Below are 20,215 nucleotides of genomic sequence, written 5' to 3' on the forward strand. Positions count from 1 at the left end.
GTACCATAATAACAACAGCTGGCCATTTCCACTGTACCTGCAAGGGATTTTTTCATTGTTAACTGAACTGTATGCACTTACACAAAGCAAGAAAAAATCTCTAGTAGTTATAAAAGAATGTTTTGTAGCTTCTGAAAAAAATTAATTTTCTTGTTTGTCATGTTTTTACTGTACTTATATCATCCCTAACCACTGTAAAGTTTGGATCAACTAGCTGGTCTTGTAGTCTTGTGCGTAGACTCAGTAGAGTTAAAACGAACAACTCAGGAGGTCGGACCGGCCCTAGCCAAGTTTTTAATGCGAAGTTTCTCGACGTCAGACTTGCTCCAATTGCTTTTTGTCAGTCATTTTAGAATGGGAAAATAAAAAACAGAAAGGCTGGTTGTCACAGACAGTTAACTTTAGGGTTTTTTGCCTGAAAAACAAGTCAGTGTTTGTTCATTTAATTCAAAAATTGGACCCATTGACATCACAGCCTTCTTGTGACTTTCGGACACCTGGTACCACCACTAACATCAGTGGTTCAGGATGGTCCTATTTAAATTTGTAAATTACAAATGTCCCATGGACCTGGTAATGTATTGCCTTGAACGGCAATGATTATTGGACCAGTTTAATGTCATATTGCCAAACCCGGGTGGATATGTCTGCTGGTGGATTTCAGTCCCCGAGCATATCAACAGCCTGGTATTCAATAATCGATAAACAACATGAATAGTACTAGTAATTTGAATACTGGTTTGGGTCTAGACCGGATCGACAGAACTACCCCTGATGGGCCATTGAGGGCGAATGGTTCATCAGTCAGAGTTTGCCCACGGATTATATTAAAAGATGTCCTTAAAGGGAATTTAGAATGTGACTGCTCTGTGTCGCCATGTCACACAAGGAATTGTAAAACATGTGCAATTTTGATAACTGACGCTATAATACAGACCAACTTATCCAAAAAGACATACCACACTAAGGCATTTGAAGACCTTTCTTGCCAAACCCAAAATGTCATTTATGGCATTGACTCCACTTTGAGTGGGTTGATATATGTCGGAGAGACTGGAGAAAAACTATCTAAGAGAATGTGTGGCCATAGGTCAGGTATAAATAATAACTTGCCGACATGCCTATACACTCATTTTAACGGTCCTCGACATTCCATACTAAACATGAAAGTCCGAATATTGGAAAAAATCTATCATCCTTCCAATAGTTCTAAACTAAGCAGGAGCTACCGCAAGCAACGTGAACACTATTGGATCACTGAACTTGGTACAGCTATGCCCTATGGATGTAACGATAACATTCTAGGGGTGGGTAATTTATCCAGCCCTAGGGGGAGTCGTGTAAATGTGATGGGTTTATTTAACTCTCACACTAGAAGACGACGAAGCCATGGGCATAGACATGGTAATACCAGCTGTCCTCCAAAGTTCAGTGATCTATTGTCTATGCTTAATCAGCCGTTAGGAGTTCACAGAATAAGAATTACTTTGCTTGCTTGCTCCTTGCAGAAATTGAGATTGCTACTGTCAAGAGTTCAAACCATGAATATCAACCAAAACAGCCCTGATTATCGTTTAGTTCAAATGATTATCGATATCAATTACCGGCTGTTTAATTCAGTAAGGACAGAACTCTTGAACAGTGGCAAGGGTTTATTTTTTCATGTACCATTTGCAAACAAAGGGATTGACCAAATAAACAGCAATATTTTGCATGATAAGAAAGTTGTGGAAAAAATACCTCCATATTTTAAATTTCAAGAACCACCTGTAGTTTCCTACTCATACACAAAAACCATTGGTAGGAAACTTTTTAACTAAAACAATGTCTTGAAAAATGTCGACTTTCCTTCAAACAACAGCAGAACTTGCAATTGCTTGTCATCCCCATTTTGCTATAAACCACTTGGTCACATAATAACTGGTGACCTGACCATCATTACCAACAGCAAACTTCGGCAACTCTTTCAATATGGCCCAAAATATCGAGAGCCACAAAATATTAATTGGAAATTTAATTTTAGAATTATCATGGATGCCGCCGAAAAATATGCAAGACAGTTGGCTGCAGTTGAGGAAGTCGATGTGGAATGCCTCTCTGACTGGCTGAGCAAAGTCAGAGATAAATTAAAGTCATGTATTTCACATATCCGTTCTCACAGTAAAGATGTCAATACTTCAACAGTATTAGATGACCCATCTGTCAAAGTATGCCTTGATTCTTTACACAACGAATATGTTGTAGTTCCTGCAGACAAAGCTTCAAACAACATTATCTTTGTCTGTAAGAATTATTATATCCGGTGTATAATAGATAAATTAAATCTTCATTCAGATAAGAGTAATACAACCTACACTCATTCCTCCCTCACTAATGAAGACATTTTTTCAAACCATTCATCTGTGCTCAATGAATGTGGCATTCCTTTGAAAGAAAAGGACAAAAAACTGCCTATGTTGTATTGGATACCTAAACTGCACAAGAACCCTTACAAACAACGTTTTATTGCAGGATCAAGCAATTGCACTACAAAACATCTGTCTAAATTATTGACTATAATTTTGACAACCATCAAAAATGGTCTTTTTCGGTATTGTGACAAAGTGTATGAAATGAGTGGGTTGAATCAAATGTGGATACTAAAAAATTCGAAGGGATTGTCGCTTGATTTAAAAGTCAAGAAAGTAAAGAAATACAAGTTCTGCTCAATCTGAACATTGACTTTTCCACATTATACGCCACAATTCCCCACGATAAACTTAAAACAAGGCTGTCATCTCTTGTTAAACAAGCTTTCCTGCATAAAAATGGCAGTAGAAGGTACCAATACATTACCATCAAACATAGGTCAGGTTATTTCAGTAAGAACATGGATGCCCAGCATAAATACACAGATGAAGAAATTGTTAAAATGCTTAATTTCTGAATCGACAACATATTTGTTAAGTTTGGCGACATGACATTTCAACAATCTATCGGCATACCAATGGGTACAAATTGTGCATCCCTTCTTGCAGACTTATTTCTGTATTCATATGAAGCAGAGTTCCTACAATCTCTCTACAAAGAAGGGTCTAAAAAACTTGCTAGGCGTTTTAACTACACGCACAGATATATCGATGATCTGATTAGTCTAGACGATCCAGACATATCAAATTACTTACATCATATTTACCCTGATGAGTTGGAAATCAAAGCAACAACAGAGGGTAGGAACTCTGCTTCATATCTTGATCTGTGCCTACAAGTGAGTACTAACTAAACTAAGTTGTATGACAAAAGGGATGATTTCGATTTTGAAATCATAATTTATCCCCACTTGTCAAGTAATATTCCATCTGCACCTGCTTATGGTGTGTACGTGTCTCAACTTCTCAGGTATTGTAGGGCTTGTGATTCCTATGTTGATTTTCAACTGAGATACAGCTCATTGGCATCAAAATTACTGAGACAAGGATACACAACAAAAAGACTCGTCAGGACTTTCAAAAAGTTCTACGGTCGATATGACGACATTGTGGCCAAATATGACACCTCGGTCACTCAAATGATTAGCGACAGCATTCCCGGCTTTGACTTATTACAGTGATTCATATCCTGTATCATTTCATACAATATTTAGACAATTTTGGGACTAATCCTGACGGGTGTAGCATGCTAGCAGGGTACGCTTACCCATTCCGGACACTGGTACCACCACTAATTATCAGTAGTTCGGGATGGTCCTTCTTAAATTAGTAAATCATAAATGTCCCATGGACCTGGTAATGTATGGAAATGATTATTGGACCAGTTTAATGTTATATTTCATTGCATGCAGTCCCGTCACAGTGCCAATGCCATTCACTGAACTCCGGACCTGAACTAAACACGTACGTTTCTGTAACAGTAAAGTCCAATTTTTCGTGTTAATTTTTGCTACCAGAACTATTTTCATAGTGTTGTGGACATTCATACCATGCACAAAAACTTCAGTTGTCTCCTTTTCTCAATCCTATAGACATAAATGTGACACAGAAACCTAATCGAGCTAGGGCAATGAACTTTCGTGAACGTGAGTCTCAACGGGCTGCCAGGTTTTCATATGCAAAATCAACGTACCGAAATTAACGCGTGGTATTGTTTCAAAAAGTATCAAAATCGAACTAAAATTATAGTTCCTTTTATGTATATGTTCTTTCTACACTATACGATGTCAGTTGCCACACTATTAACAGGTACCGATAACGGGTCAAATGCATCGAAATGTGACACCTATGATATTTGATATGCCATTCCAGCCAGCTCAGTGCAGTGCGCGACGGGTCGCCCCTCCTATGTACAATTAGGGGCACCCGGCAAACCAAAGAGGGGAATCGCGCAGCCCAGATGAAAAATACATGCTAGGATGATCGCCTCAGAGGCGGCGCAAATAAAAAAGTATTTTTTTTTTATTTTCATGTCGGAGCTGAAATTTACGGTCGGTCGGGAGATGAAAAACACAAATAAAAATGTCGCCAAATGTTTCAAGAAAAGAATTATGCACGGGTCCAACAATATGCCAGCACTTTTTGTAAAATTCCGCTGGCAGACCATCAGGTCCAGGGGTTTTCCCATTTTTTAAATTTTCAACAGCTTTAGTACATTCATGGAAAGATAGTTCTAAATCACATATTTTCCTTTCATTTTCCGTTACACGTTTAGGAGTGTCAGTATGCTCTAAATAGTTTTGTATTTCAGTGACTGGAATATCAGCGGAGGTATATAACGTTTTGTAAAAATTCAAACAGCAATCCAAAATCTTGTCTACAGAACCCCGGGTACAGAACGCAGTTGTATCATTCACTTTTAATGAAGCAATATTGTTTTGAACATTACGACGGCGTTCCAAGTTCAAGAAGAATTTCGTACACCTTTCTCCTTGCAGTGACCAGGTGGCTCTAGATCTAACGCGCGCTCCTACAAGCTGTTTATCATATTGTAGTTGAATTTCTTGTTTCAGAGTGTTATATTGATCTAGAACTTTAGAATCAAGTGTTTCATCAGTGTTCGAAATAACACCTGTCCGGCAGTCCGAGACTGGTTGCTTTTCTGCAGGACTTGTAAAATAAAAAAGTTACCAGTCCGGCGGACAGGTTGACTTACAGTGAGGGAGTCTTCTTTAAAACTATATGTCTGCTTAATTTTTTCTCTCGGCTCCCATTCAAATTTTATGGCAAGACAGTTTTCTTTCCCGTAAATTCATCCTACTCAACAGCGCATAACAGAAATACTTGGCACTTAAAAGTAATCGCAGTATCAGGACTGGTAAGTTTTTGGCAGGACAGGCAACTTTTTAAGTTACCAGTCCTGGTGACTGGTTGATATTTTCCACAAATTTAGAATCAAGTGTTTCATCTAACTTATTCTCGAGAACCTGCAGATCATTTTCAAGCTGCTGCGCTTTCTCTTTCTTTGTTCTGCAGCATTTTGTGAATTAAATATACTGAATTGTTTTATTCTCTTTTTCGTAATGTCCAACAAAAGCTTCTGACTAACGTGATTTGTGTTAAATTCAGAAACGGTATCATCTACCACTCTTTTAACTCCTTGGATGTATTCCACTTCGTCCAAAATAGAGGTATTTAATCGAAAGAGACCCGGTCCTCTCTCAACACAGGGTCTGATGATCGGAAAGAAAACATGGTCTTATAGAGGATTTCAGAACGTCTGACATTCTAACGATTTTGACAGTAAGAAATAATCAAGCCGACAAGCTATTATAGGTTGAGATTGACGCCAGGTAAACTGTTTGCAGTTTGGATGTTGCGTTCTCCAAATATCGATCAGTTTAAAAGTTTTACAGAGACACGTCAACAATATCGTCAACAGAATGTGGCAGATCTTTCACTCGAATTCGAGTTGCTCCAAGAGCACGCATTGTGGTTGCAAATGAAAGTTAGTATGTTCAAGAATGTCGACAGATCTTCCTCGCAAGGTGATACCATTGTTAAGCAAATGAAGTTGAGATTGTCTGTCTCTGACATGAATACGCCACAAGGCACGAACTTTTTGCACTGAAATCAAATTGTTGCAATGGATTTCTTGAATCAAGCAATGATATAATTCTTCAGAAATCAAAGGCTTTTCCTTGATTCCCCAAAGTCAATAAGTGAGCGTTTGAATATGAAAACCGTGAACTCACGACGTTCAGGTTGACCGTGATGGCCAACCGAGGTCCATTCAGTGTGCAGGTCACTATCGGCCATTTTCAAGAGTGGGCACTTCGAACACTTGAAATCAGAAATCTATCGTCAAAAGGCTCCGCCGATGTGAACAAACAAGATCAGCAGGATGAGGAGGTGGAACAAACTTTCGGGAGACGAGTTGAGAATCCAAATTTTCAAAAAACGGAGAGCCCAGAACTCGTGTTACCGTAGCGAACGGGATCTATTGTTCCGGTACCGAAGATTGCCAGTCTTTTACGGAACACTTCTGTAACCCTGCTCCCGCTGCTGCCATCTTTAGTCACCTAGTTATGTACGGAAAATTGCCTGTTCCGTATCGGATACACCTGTCACCCATTCCCGCCGTCCGACTTTCTACTCCTCGCAAATTTTACTGGTCGGTATTGCCAAACCTTTACCGAGCACATATGTCGTCTAATTCCCGATACTCGACAACATAGGCCTACATCCAAGACTTCCCGGTCGTCGCACTTTAAGTACGGGAAATTTGTCGCCCTCTTGTCAGCGCACCTGTCGTCCAATCGCCGCCATCCAACATTCAAATACCCGTACTTGAGGTACCGAAGATTGTCAGTCTTTACCGGTCAATCAGTTACCCTGCTCCCGTCGCCTGACATCCTTATTCACGCTCTTTATGTACGGAAAATTGACAGGTTTTTATCGGATACACCTGTCGCCGATTACCGCCGCCCAACTTCTGTCCGCGGAAATTTTAGAGATCGGTATTGCCATATCTTTACCGTGCACATTGGTCGCCTAATTCCCGATATTCGACAACATAGGCCAACAGCCGTACTGTCAAGACTTTGTTTGACCACTGAGGAGCAGTACGATACTTTCTTAAGCTTCTATCAGCACGGCCGTCAACTGCCTCGAGGAAGATATTAAAATCCCCGTAGAACCGTGCCAGTCCCACACATCAATAGGCATTTCTGCCATATAATTTTCGCTGACTCATTGAAAGGTAAATATCGTTTAAAAAGAAAATCAATCTAAATTTATGTTTGGCAGGTATAGATTGTTCCATCTGCGGCAAATGTAGAGTCTGACGCAGATTAAAATTTGTACGTTTTTGTCTTAATTTACTTTTCTGACGGGAGATTGGTAGTACTGCAGTGGCATAATTGTTGGCTTTTGCCCGTTTCTGGGCATTGAAATTCCCGCACTTGAGGTACGGAAAATAGTCAGCTGTTTATCGGTCACTTGTCGCAAGCTGCCCGCTCAAAGTTATTCAATTTCACGGACCTTAGGTACGGCAGATTGTCACCCGCTGACGGCCATTTCAGTCCACATTTTTGGTACGGAAAATGACAACCCTTTACCGGGCACAACTGTGGTCTGCTGCCCATAGACAGTGATTCCAATCTACGCGCTTTTAGTACGGGAATTGGCAATCTCTTTTCCGGCATATTTGTCCCAGGCAGCCCATTCAATGCAATTCCAATCGTCGCACTTTAAGTACGGGAAATTTGTCGCCCTTGAGTTAGCGCACCTGTCGTCCAATCGCCGCCATCCAACATTCAAATACCCGTACTTGAGGTACCGAAGATTGTCAGTCTTTACCGGTCAATCAGTTACCCTGCTCCCGTCGCCTGACATCCTTATTCACGCTCTTTATGTACGGAAAATTGACAGTTTTTTATCGGATACACCTGTCGCCGATTACCGCCGCCCAACTTCTGTCCGCGGAAATTTTAGAGATCGGTATTGCCATATCTTTACCGTGCACATTGGTCGCCTAATTCCCGATATTCGACAACATAGGCCAACAGCCGTACTGTCAAGACTGTGTTTGACCACTGAGGAGCAGTACGATACTTTCTTAAGCTTCTATCAGCACGGCCGTCAACTGCCTCGAGGAAGATATTAAAATCCCCGTAGAACCGTGCCAGTCCCACACATCAATAGGCATTTCTGCCATATAATTTTCGCTGACTCATTGAAAGGTAAATATCGTTTAAAAAAGAAAATCAATCTAAATTTATGTTTGGCAGGTATAGATTGTTCCATCTGCGGCAAATGTAGACGCAGAATAAAATTTGTACGTTTTTGTCTTAATTTACTTTTCTGACGGGAGATTGGTAGTACTGCAGTGGCATAATTGTTAGCTTTTGCCCGTTTCTGGGCATTGAAATTCCCGCACTTGAGGTACGGAAGATGGTCAGCTGTTTATCGGGCACTTGTCGCAAGCTGCCCGCTCAAATTCATTCAATTTCACGGACCTTAGGTACGGCAGATTGTCAATCCTTTTTTGGGTAAAACTTTCGCTAACTGCCCGTTGACGGCCATTCTAATCCACATTCTTTGGTACGGAAAATGGCGACCCTTTTCCGGGCTCAACTGTGGTCTACTGCCCGTTGACAGCGATTCCAATCTACGCGCTTTTTGTACGGGAAATTTTCAACCTTTTTTCCGGCATACTTGTCCCGGGCAGCCCATTCAATGCAATTTCAATCGTCGCACTTTAAGTACGGGGAATTTGTCGCCTTTGAATTAGCGCACCTGTCGTCCAATCGCCGCCATCCAACATTCAAATACCCCGGTCTATTCTAGACTAGAAGTACGCACTACGACACAATAAATAAAGGATTGCGGTGCCAGTACACTATCCTGTGCAGGACCGAATGTTTATTAACTGAAAAGTTAACCATGGCAACACGACAAAATGCAAAGCAAATAAACTAAGAGAAGGGGCTCTTCTGTCTATAAGCAAGGCAAACTCCCCGCGAAGAGACTCAAAAAAGCATACACGAAACAAGCACATAGCCGCCAAGGAAAAAACCAGAGAACAAAAACCCTAAAAGCTAAAATTAGGGAAAAAATGCGACTGGGAAACCTGTACCCGATTGCAGTGCTACATGTGCTCAAAGATATCGGGCAAATCTTGAAAATTAACTGAAAATTTTGAACGCAAAGCGAAAAATCAAAATGAAACAATACAAATTCAAAAATTGAAAGAAAAAATATTACAAAGCAAAGAAAAATGTATGCTGCACAGTGAGTGGCACACTGCTAGACTGACAATATTTCAAAACCGACACACTGGACAAACATCCTAACACCTGCCGACAGGCCACCCATTGGCTAACAATGACGTCACGCTAAGACAATAATTTCCCGCTATTCTTCAAACCGCGGGAAATTTCATGTCTATTCTAGACTATAACTACGCATACGACACAATAAATAAAGGATTGTGGTGCCAGTACACTATAGACTCAACTTTAAAGAACGGGAAAAAGAGAAAAACAAAAAAACTTTTACAAATTATAAAAGTAAACTCTGAGAAACAGCTAAACGATTTTCCAAAGACTCTACCACATAGGCGTCCTTGGAATTAGATCTCCATCTTCCATGACGTTGCCAACACCGATCTCCAATGCCAGCACTAGCGGCAGCAGTAGCTCCGCCTGAACGAAGGGAATGTAACCCAAACGACTTGTCATCAGCACCCACCTCCTTCAGACGTGCAATAATGCACTCTCTTGCTCTGCTATAACTAAGCTTTTTATTAACAGAAACTAATCTACAAATGCTATTAGATCTATAAAGTGGACGGAACAAAAAACTGGAAGAAGAAAATTCAACATCAGCCGCCTCGGCATATCTCAATAACATAGCATAAGGGCAGGCGATAGAACTAAGCTTGGAAATTACTAACTTATCGCCCTGCCGATACTGATCTGTTTTACTGCGTTGAAAACACAAAACAAGATGGCCTGGATTAACAAGCAAATCACAACATCTCAAATTACTATATAAATTCATTCCAATCTCAAGAAACCTGTGAAACTTAGCAAAATAATCGCAAGATATCGCAACACTAATAAATCATTACATGACTGATACTTTAAACAAAGTGCACGTAACATATCACTAGACACGGGATCTTTTCTTCCTCTAACAATGCAGCATGTCTCTTGGAAGTCTCCAATAAATTGATGACAAAAGGATGTGAAGTAGGGTCTACATGACCGCATACACTATGTGCCCACTTGATCCCACAAACAACACTTGAAATAACGCCAGGAGAACAATTTTGTTCTAGTAAATAAGTAACAAACAAAGCAACGTGCACCGGATTCCCTGGCAAGGAAATCTCTCCCTTGTTGCGGATAAATTGGTCCCAACGCTTGAAGTAACTGTAATACTTTTTAACTGTATTGTCACTTCTTGAAGCAATCAAATGAATGGGTAACTTCTCTGCCAGTCGCTCCAAGTCCGGATTCTGTAAAGATGCTCCCACTGCTGTCTTAACAGTGTTGTCAAGATCTAGACCTGCAAGCAATAACATCAATGGGAATATAAATCGTTTAGCTCGAAAAATCAACTCGAAGTGCAATCATACAAAAATTCAGAGGACGACCTGAAAAAATCCCGTTTCTACCTATAGCCCTCTGACAATGACGCCGGATTTCGGCAGAATACGAACTGATCGAATGAAATCAGCGTACATATCACCGTTTGGCATCAAAAATGGCCAAAAAGGCGCCGATCGCCACAAAGGAACCACTAAAGTCCCCTTAGCTCTATCAGAATTCAACTTCTTTACAACTCTTATTATTATAGTCGGAGGAGGAACTAGCCAATTATTTTCTCCTTCCCAGGATAGAGAAAAAGCATCTGCGGCCGCTGAACTGGACACCAAAATCTGGAATTAAAAATACCACATTTTGCATTGTAGTTAGAAGCAAATCTGTCAACAGTGTGAGGTCCCCAAATATTATCCAAGAATCTGAACACATCGTCACTTATACTCCAATCATCGTCATCAACATACTTACTGAGCAAATCTGCCTTCACATTGTTCTCTCTTGGCACCCAACGTGGAAACAGAACAACATCGATACCGGCCAAAAAGTTAACGATAGCAACCGCCAGATGTTGCAACTCGGGAATTCTACTCCCAGCTTGAAGAATCCAGACAACATTCTTGTTGTCAGTATTTAGTTGCACCTTTTTACCTCTAAGAACTTCACTGTTACTTCGCAAAACACGATAAACCGCTTGTAATTCTCTCCAAGTCGAACTTTTCTGACATTCAACCTTTGACCACAATCCGACAGTTTCTTTCCCATCGTGACAAACCAGATAATCACCATAACCAGTAGCCGAAGCATCTGTAAACACAATTTCCGAACACTGATCAACATGTGAAAGACTAGTGCCGTTCTAGCTGCAAAATTGTAGCTCTACGGTGAGGCGGTCGGTGAGTTTTGGTTTTTGCGACCTCGCTCACCAGTAGAGCTACAATGCCGAAGGCCCTGAAGCATACAAATAAGGGGAGAACCATTTGATTTTTTTGGGGTATGGAGGAAATGGGTATGGGAGCAATTTTTTTTCCTGTCACAGTGACAGCAATTTTTTTTTTCTGCTGTCAGAGCTGCGTCAATTTTTTTTTTCAAATGGAGTAGCAATGCAATTTTTTTTTCTTTGTCATCAAGTTTGTGATGCGTTGTCATTATTTACGGCCTGAAACTCAGAAATTTTGAGTGACGCCCCCCCTCAACCATGATGAATTTGAGTAACTCCTCTCTCTAACTCTAAAATTTTGACTGATCCCGCCCACTTAGAAAAGTTAAATACAAATACATGTATTTGTAAAATTTACAAAATACAGCAACAGTAAAGACCTTTGAAATCCTGATGTACTCTGCTAGACTATCATTAGTTATCTCATGATGGTTCAAAAAAGGGTGAACCCATCAAAATGAAATTGCAAGTCACAATAAAATAAAGATATAAAAGCTCACGTAGTATCTAACCATATAATATATTGTTTAATTTGGATGGGTATTATGACAGGGTTTTCACTAGGATATCTGACGGCAGAATTTGAAAGTACAGGGGGAACATGCCAGAGGCTTAGGGGGGAAGAGTCACAGGGGCTTTCCCCTATCTTGCATGGAAAGTTTTAAGATATTGATGTGTGCAATGGTGCAGTCTGGTGCAATCTGAGAGGTGTTTTTTAATTTTTTTACTATGTGAAACTGTTATAACACCCCAAGGGGGAGAGCACGAGAGGGGGTTTCCCCCTCTCGTATTGGAAATTTTGGGAAATTGATGTGTTTCATGGTGCAATCTGAGAGGAGTTTCAGGTTATTTGCACTCGGTAAAACTGTTTGAAAATGACATTGAACACTGCAATATTTTTTTACATTTTATGCATGATCAGTGTTTGTGTCACAATATTCAACAACCAAACAATGACAATACAATTTGTAAAAAACAGTTCTGTTTGCCAGAGACTGAAGATAAATAAATATACAGGAATGGAAAATCTGTGACCTTCTTGTGTCATTTCTCCAGCTGCCAGCTTCTAATGAAAAGCCTGAATATGGTATGTTTAACTGTCAAAATGGTCATTGAACTGAGGTAAATGAAAACATGTTTCTGTGATAATAAAGGATGAATTCACAACAGTTCAGTTTTGTCCTAGATCCTGTGAAAATTTTGAGAAATTGATGTGCGCCACGGTGCAGTGTAGTGCAATCCGAGAGGTATTTTAAATTTGTCTTTTACCAGTAAAACTGTTAGAAGACCCAAGGGTGGGAGAGCACGAGAGGGGGTGCCCCCCTCTCGCATTGAAAATTTTGAGAAATGGATGTGTGCAATGGTGCAATCTGAGATGTGTTTCAATTTGTTTCGCCAAAAAAAATTGAGTAACCCCGCCCCCTTCTTCCTCTCCACATTTTGAGTAACGCCCCCCTGAAGTTTTCAATTTTTTAGTGCATGACCCCCTCCCTTGTATTTCATTATATTTGTTGTTCCTCAATTTTTCATGGTCAACTTGTACATCTTCCTAATATATTATCTTAATATTTTTTATATTGAGAGAATAATATATTGATTTTAACACTAGTTTATTGACTCCTGTCTTGTTTTAAAATTTTCACAATTTACAGAAGTCAAAAAGTCCCCTTTAGATAGTGCCTATGCCATTGAGATATTGCAACAGAAATCCTGAAATATGATTTCTTGGGTCAGAAAAGGGAAGGAAAACATTGAGTGTACGGAGGTGAAAAGTAGACCTATAGTAGTATGTAGTGCATGCTTATATTAGGGATTTTACATGAAATTGATAAATAGCTACAATAATGATAAATTATATATCAAAAGAAAGTTCTCTTCAAGACCAATTGATTGCATTTTGTTTGATGAAAATTGGTTCAGTACGTGCAGAGATATGTCCTGTTGAATTTGAAAAAATCAGCTTCCTATTTAGAAATTATGCAATGGTAGACACCTGTAGTTTTCATTACAACCAGGTGACCCCATATTGAACAATGTTTGAGGAAACTAGAATTGCAATTTCTAGTGCTTTTTGCAATAACCCAAGCATTTCTTATCGAAAATTGATGAAATTTTTTGTGGATATTGCTGATGAAATGTTCAATGGTTTTTAATTATTATAAATGAAAAATATTATTTAGAATGCTGTTTACAAGGTAAACAAATAAACAATACCTGTAAACAATCAAATGATACCTGTGACATTGATCACTGTATGAATTATGTATTGTGAACATCAACAGAAATATGATAATCATATTCCATCATATATTACTTTGCATATATGAAAAAAGTTATTTAGATTTATGTTTACAAGGTAAACAAATAAACAACAATACCTGTAAACAATCTAATGATACCTGTGACATTTTAGAACTTGATTTAAATTTAACAAAATATTTTTTATATTTTTTTTTAATTTGTACTTCTGAATTTCTTTTAATATTTTTTGTGTGATTACAACTTTATTAAATGATAATGAAATATGTCTGATTAATGTAGATTTTAAGTTTAACAATTACAGAGAACAATTACAGTCAAAAAAAACTTCGTTCTCAACCCTTTTACTATGCCGTAAAACAGCAACACGCATTTATAGAATGAACAACTGCATTAAAATGGATGCAAAATTACGCTGCCCCGGAAATACCATAGGCCCTCGAAGTCAGCGGTCCGAAATACAAACCAGTATAAAAACCAACTTTTCCAAAGTCCGGAACACCATCAATGAGGAAAGAACAAATTAATAATCTACGGCCTTTTTCTTCAGAGAGAACCAAAATAGTCCCCTTCTCGGGAACTAAAGATCGAAACTAAAATTTCAGTATAGTATCGGCAAAGTGTGGTGCACGTACGTGAGCAGTTCAGTATGGTATCGCCAAAGTGCGGTGCACGTGAGTATGCCTACACTGCAGTGCTGGCTTGACAACTTCTCAGTGTCTATCGAAAAATATCACCCGGAAATCAAACTACTTCGAACAAGATAACGTTTGAAAGGGTAAAGTATATAAATATATGTCTAGATCCTTGCGTTTAATAAGAAATCAGACAAATCTAGCTGCAAAATCGTGAACGTCGGAACTCAGCTTAGACCTCCCAACACAGAACATGCGGCGAAGCGCTGATTACTTGTATGTGATTCCTGGGAGTGCCCGGATGTAAAGTTTGGGGTGAAACCATACTTGCTAAAAAGGGCCTTAAGCATCATTTTTCGCATCGTCAGACTTGTAATTATTGCAGAATTACAATTAATATTTATCATAAAATCAATTTTTGGGCCGAAACGTTTAAGAAAATCAAGATTTTCTTTCAAAAAAAACACAAACAAAACACAAAGTTTGATCATTGATTGAGTTTTTCTCGGCCGATTTTAACGTTCGCCCCCTCAAAATGAAGCCCATGATCTCGTCTTTCGTGCCATCCCTAAAAAATAGTGATGCATTCGGAATAAGTCATGCGGAGAACCTATCAAAGAGGTATAAGTTCGATCTCCTTCGAAGGACATTCGAGATTACGGCACAACGCTCATAATGGACGCCAAAATCGCCGGTACGCGTGAGTTTGTTGTCGTGCTGCTTTGCCATTTATCGTAGTACAAAAGTGAATTTTTCCCAAAATGAAGTTAAAATAATAATCTTCAACACTACAGTTTCATTTTCTCTGATTATTTGGTCTATTTAAGAATTAACACGAAAGTTCGGACTAGACCTGCATCGAACGCGTACGTTCAACACGAATGTCATGTGACCTAAAATCCCTACTTATATCATAAGTGCTGGGAAAAAAACATAAGAATTGCTTGTGGTAAAAACATTTGCGCCGCCTATGGCGGCGCGCCGGCAAAGAATATATGAGAATAGGGTTTCCAAATTTTGCTAATTTCTGGTGCATTGTGACAATTTTTTTTTTCACTTCTGTCTGTTATGACAATTTTTTTTTTCTCAGGCCATGACAGGATCAATTTTTTTTTCTTCTATCTCACCTGGCGACAAATTTTTTTTTCTCAAAATCCTCCATACCCCCCCCCGAAATCAAATGGTGTTCCCCTAAGCACGCTGCACATGGCACGGCATTTTGATGTAAAATCCCATATATTTACTACATTTGGTCATACTGATTTATCACTACTGAAGATTAAACAATATAATATTATATAGGGCTCAGCCCTTGGTGTCGCGCCAGGGGTTAAGATTGGCAATGTTATTTGTATTGATTCATGATAAACTGTAATTGTTACTTCATAAACGTTTATATGACAACTATGCCCAGTTTCCCTCTGATGAAAGCAGTTCACGTACTTACACGACGTCAAACCCTGCAGCAGGGCAGGTATAGATTTTCTGTAGCGTGTAAAAATTTTGGACAAAAATTGGCAATTTTTACAATGATAACAGCCTATGGCGTTAAACAAGGGACGTATTATGCAATAATTATCATTGCAATGGTAACCGCACTGCCCACCTTCCACTTGCAAGCTGAAAACTATAGCGTTCCGTCTAAAAACTTGCAATTTTTTAATCTAATTATTGACACAGGGGGCGCTCTTCTATAATTCAATCCCAGCATTCTTTGCGTATGCCCCCGTTCATATGCACGACAGTTTTCTCCGTTTATCTGTATCAACGATACTTTGTATCAGCGACAAGGTGTATAATAACATTTACTGGCTAATAAAAGAGGTATATTTTATAAAAGGCATGTTATATCATAATAATTTGTTTCGTATTTGTTTATTTACGAGTACTCAAAAAAAAAAAACATGGCGGCGCCCAATGAGAAAGAAGGGTACACTTCCGGTTACTCGCATAGTATATTATGAATAAGCGCATGCGTAGTCAGTAAGCCGCTGGCGCGACTACTACACTAACCTTGTCGTTTATGGGGTTTGCTATTTGTTCAAATACGTCGATCGCGTTCCAAAAACATTTCTTGGAGCCGCCATTACCAACTTCCGGTAATGGCGGCTCCCTGAAACACGCTCAATGTTTATAAAATGCGATCGACGTGTCTGTGCTAATACCAAACCCCATAAACGACAAGGTTAGTGTAGTATAGTGTTTAGTCTTCAGTAGTGATAAATCGGTACGACCAAATGCAGTACATATGTGGGATTTTACATGAAACGCCGCGTCATGTGTGGCGCGCTTATTTTGTATGCTACAGGGCCTTCGGCATTGTAGCTCTACTGGTGAGCGATGTCGCAAAAACCAAAACTCACCGACCGCCTCACCGTAGAGCTACAATTTTGCAGCTAGTGCCGTTCAAGCGACAAACATTGTGAAGCCAAAATTATAATTCGTCTAAGGCAAACGAATCAATACGAACAACAGAATCCCAACTTGCCCGCTTTTCGAGGCAAATATACAAATATCTTGTTCGAAGTCTGACCAGTGGGCCTATGCCACCCTGCATCGAAATTATTTGACCAATGATAGAAGCCAGATATCTAGCCTTGAACAATAAAACACCCTTTGCAATCTCAATTCACTAAGCAACGAATGGAATCAGTCAATTTTCTGATTATTTTATCTGTTACAGATATCAGTCCCCGCTGCATATCAAAGCGATGACCCAACCTTTCGATCAGCAGCTGTGGCTGCCAGTGACATTTCTCATCAGCAATAAGAACCCAAAGGAGCAAATGTCTGGACTTGACAATCCGACTTACCCGACTTGCATCCTTCACTCCTGCTCCACCCCCTAAACCATCATCAAAAAACACGAAAATCTTAAAAGCCAAGAGAACGCCACCAGGACACGAGAACTCTTGTGACTTTGGTAAAAATGTACGGCGCTGTAGCCAAACCAAAAGGCAGAACGTTGAACACAAAAAACACGTGTTTCTTATCCCCAGCGAATTTCCAGGCAAAACCTAAATAGGTTCTATGAAAATGAAAAATTTCAATGTAATGATACGCAGATTTGATTTCAAAAGAAAAAAGAAAATCACCAACAGAAAAAACCTGTCTTGCTAAGGAGACATCTTCACAACGAAACTTAAATTTATATAAACACAAATTAACATGCCTGCAGTCTAAAACCAATCTAGATTTCCCACTGCCGCTAACAGCAACCGTCAAAGGATTTACTACACAAGGCGCCTCTGAAACTTTAGAAATGCATCCCTTAGAAAGCAACTTAGATAAATCTTGCTCCACAAAAACAGTGTTGATTAACGCCGAACGATTGTTCGGAAAAAAAGCCCTAACCGGTAAATCTTTCAACGGCAATTTGTAACCATTGTTAATTACGTCCAAAACAGAAACACTAGCGCCCGCAGATTCCCAAAATTTAACAGCCGAAACCAACCTGCCACGAGGAGAAACCAGTGGCCCTTCGAAATCACCATCGTTCAGACCACGACAATTAACATTTTCCAGTGATGAGGACTTGCCAATTGACTCATTAAAAACCAACAAATCGGAAAAATTTCTATGGCCCAAAACATTCACGACGACATCACAATTATTATCCATCTTCGAGTAGGATGTAAACTCAACAAAGTTATCAAAAGAACTACTTACATGTATCTTGTCAACACCCGCAGTGGAGGTAGTTCTTGTAGCCTGCATCAAAGGACATTCATTCCGCCAATGGCTAATTTTACCACAAGCAAATCATGTATGCATGAACCAGGTTTTCTCTGACTAAAGGTGCCATACGATGAAGAAGTAGCTGTAGAAATCTTGTCTTTTTCTGAAGGCGGGTATGGACTCCATCGTGAGTTACCAAAGTTCAAAACATTAGAACGGCGTTTGGCGCTTTGCTCTTTTTTTTCTTAGCGGCTCGTGCTGCTGACTTGTATATTCTTTTTTCATTGTCGGATCCGTCTGCCAACTCGTGGGTTTCATATTCATCGACTGTATACCAACCATACTCAGATTTATCTGCCATACGGACTAGCTTTTGCCTGTGAGTAACGAGTTCAATACCTTTTATAATTTGCTGTTTAGCCTCGGTGACATGGTTGTCAACAGGATCTGGTAAAGACTGCAACTGAGAATGGGCTTCAGCCAAGTGATCTCCAACTCTTTGGTTATACTTGTATTGAGCTTCACAGCCTTTCTTCTTAAATGCTGGGGTTTCGGAATACTTGATCTCTTTAATAGCCGAGAGCTTAGAAGTGGCAAATTGACGCTGGCCGTCGGTAATGTCCTTGAGACCGTCAAATCGGGCTGCCATCAACTTTTCTAAGTCGCCCAAAAGTTTATGACTGCTTCTGTCCACAGCCTGATTAACCTGACTTTGTACCAAGGTTTGTAAGTTCTGCATCTCTAGAGAGTGTCCTTAAGGCTGTTGTGCCATGACGTAGAAAAAAACAAAAATCAAGCAGAACTAGAAACAAGAAAAATGGATGCTGCACAGTGAGTGACACACTGCTAGACTGACAATATTTCAAAACCGACACACTGGACAAACATCCTAACACCTGCCGACAGGCCACCCATTGGCTAACAATGACGTCACGCTAAGACAATAATTTCCCGCTATTCTTCAAACCGCGGGAAATTTCATTACTTGAGGTACCGAAGATTGTCAGTCTTTTATCGACACTTCTGTTACCCTGCCCCGCCGCCTGACATCCTTATTCACGCTCTTTATGTTCGGAAAATTGTCTGTTCTTTTCGGATACACCTGTCACCAAATTCCCGACGTTCGACTTTCTAGTCCTCGGCAATCTTAGTGGTTGGTATTGCTGAACCTTTACCGAGCACATTTGTCGCCTAATTCCCCATACTCGACAACATAAGCTTACATCCGTTCTGTCAAGACAGTCAAGACTTGGTTCGACCACTCAGGAGCAGTACCATGCATACTTTCTTAAACTTCTATCAGCACGGCCGTCAATTGCCGCGGGGGGGGGGGGGGGAAGATATCAAAATCCGTGTAGAACTATGCCACACCTACGGAACACAATTAAGCTAAATTAGCGACACCGATCGGTGTCGTAGTAAACTACCATAAAAACCCCGTATGGGTTGGCTCGCAGCGCAGCGGTACCGTGGCCGTGACCCTTGACTCGAACGCGTTCGATAGACGCCACTAGCACCGCGGGAATATCACAGCTAAGAATTACCCTAAAATTGCGTGCGTAAGGTTCATAAAATTGTCACATCTATACTGCGGGTCTTCCAAAAAATTGTTACAATTATGTCTTAATCGTGTCCGGTGGCTTTACTTTGTGTCACTTATATTGACCTTAATCGGGTCAAGGACATACGAAGTGATATTGAAAATAGGTAAGTAGAAATCACGTGGAGCCAGTTTCTAATTTCTCATTTTGATTTGCTGTGAACATCTTGCACAACTAGAAGTTTCGTCATTGAGGTTCTATTCGTATTCAGGAAAACCGACACCAAATTTAGTATTTCACGCTATTCGTAATTTCAATTTGCATTATTGATTACAAATAAGGTTGGCCGCAAAAGATACCTCGCTGAACGTGTCATTCTTAATTCAGACATAGAATGCTAACAGAGCAAATTCAAGATCGAAATTTTGTCAAATTTTAATGTAAATGGTCAAGTGAACAGATGAAATCATGAAATTTGCCCAGATTTCGACTTTCATTCTCTGATTTCAGTGTGAAAAAATGGTTGGCCGAATAATGTCACAGATTATTACGGGGTTAAAAACTCGAAAATTAAAAAGTTGTAATTACGAGAATTGACAACCAGCAATCAAGAGAATTAAAATCTCCTAATTACGAGAATCCG

At 39.7% G+C, this 20,215-nt stretch overlaps 1 protein-coding gene across 1 annotated transcript; it reads right to left on the minus strand.

Moving 5' to 3' along the window:
* Positions 1 to 8,788: 8,788 nt before the first annotated feature.
* On the minus strand, positions 8,789 to 18,900 carry LOC139122474 (uncharacterized). Its single transcript, XM_070687869.1, has 2 exons — positions 18,431 to 18,900; positions 8,789 to 10,484 (listed from the first exon to the last, which is right to left on the minus strand). Exons 1-2 carry the CDS (start codon positions 18,768 to 18,770, stop codon positions 10,057 to 10,059), a joined length of 768 nt encoding a protein of 255 aa, XP_070543970.1. The 5' UTR covers positions 18,771 to 18,900; the 3' UTR covers positions 8,789 to 10,056.
* Positions 18,901 to 20,215: the final 1,315 nt, after the last annotated feature.

The sequence above is a fragment of the Ptychodera flava genome, chromosome 22 (assembly GCF_041260155.1).
Source record: "Ptychodera flava strain L36383 chromosome 22, AS_Pfla_20210202, whole genome shotgun sequence".
Lineage (NCBI taxonomy): Eukaryota > Metazoa > Hemichordata > Enteropneusta > Ptychoderidae > Ptychodera > Ptychodera flava.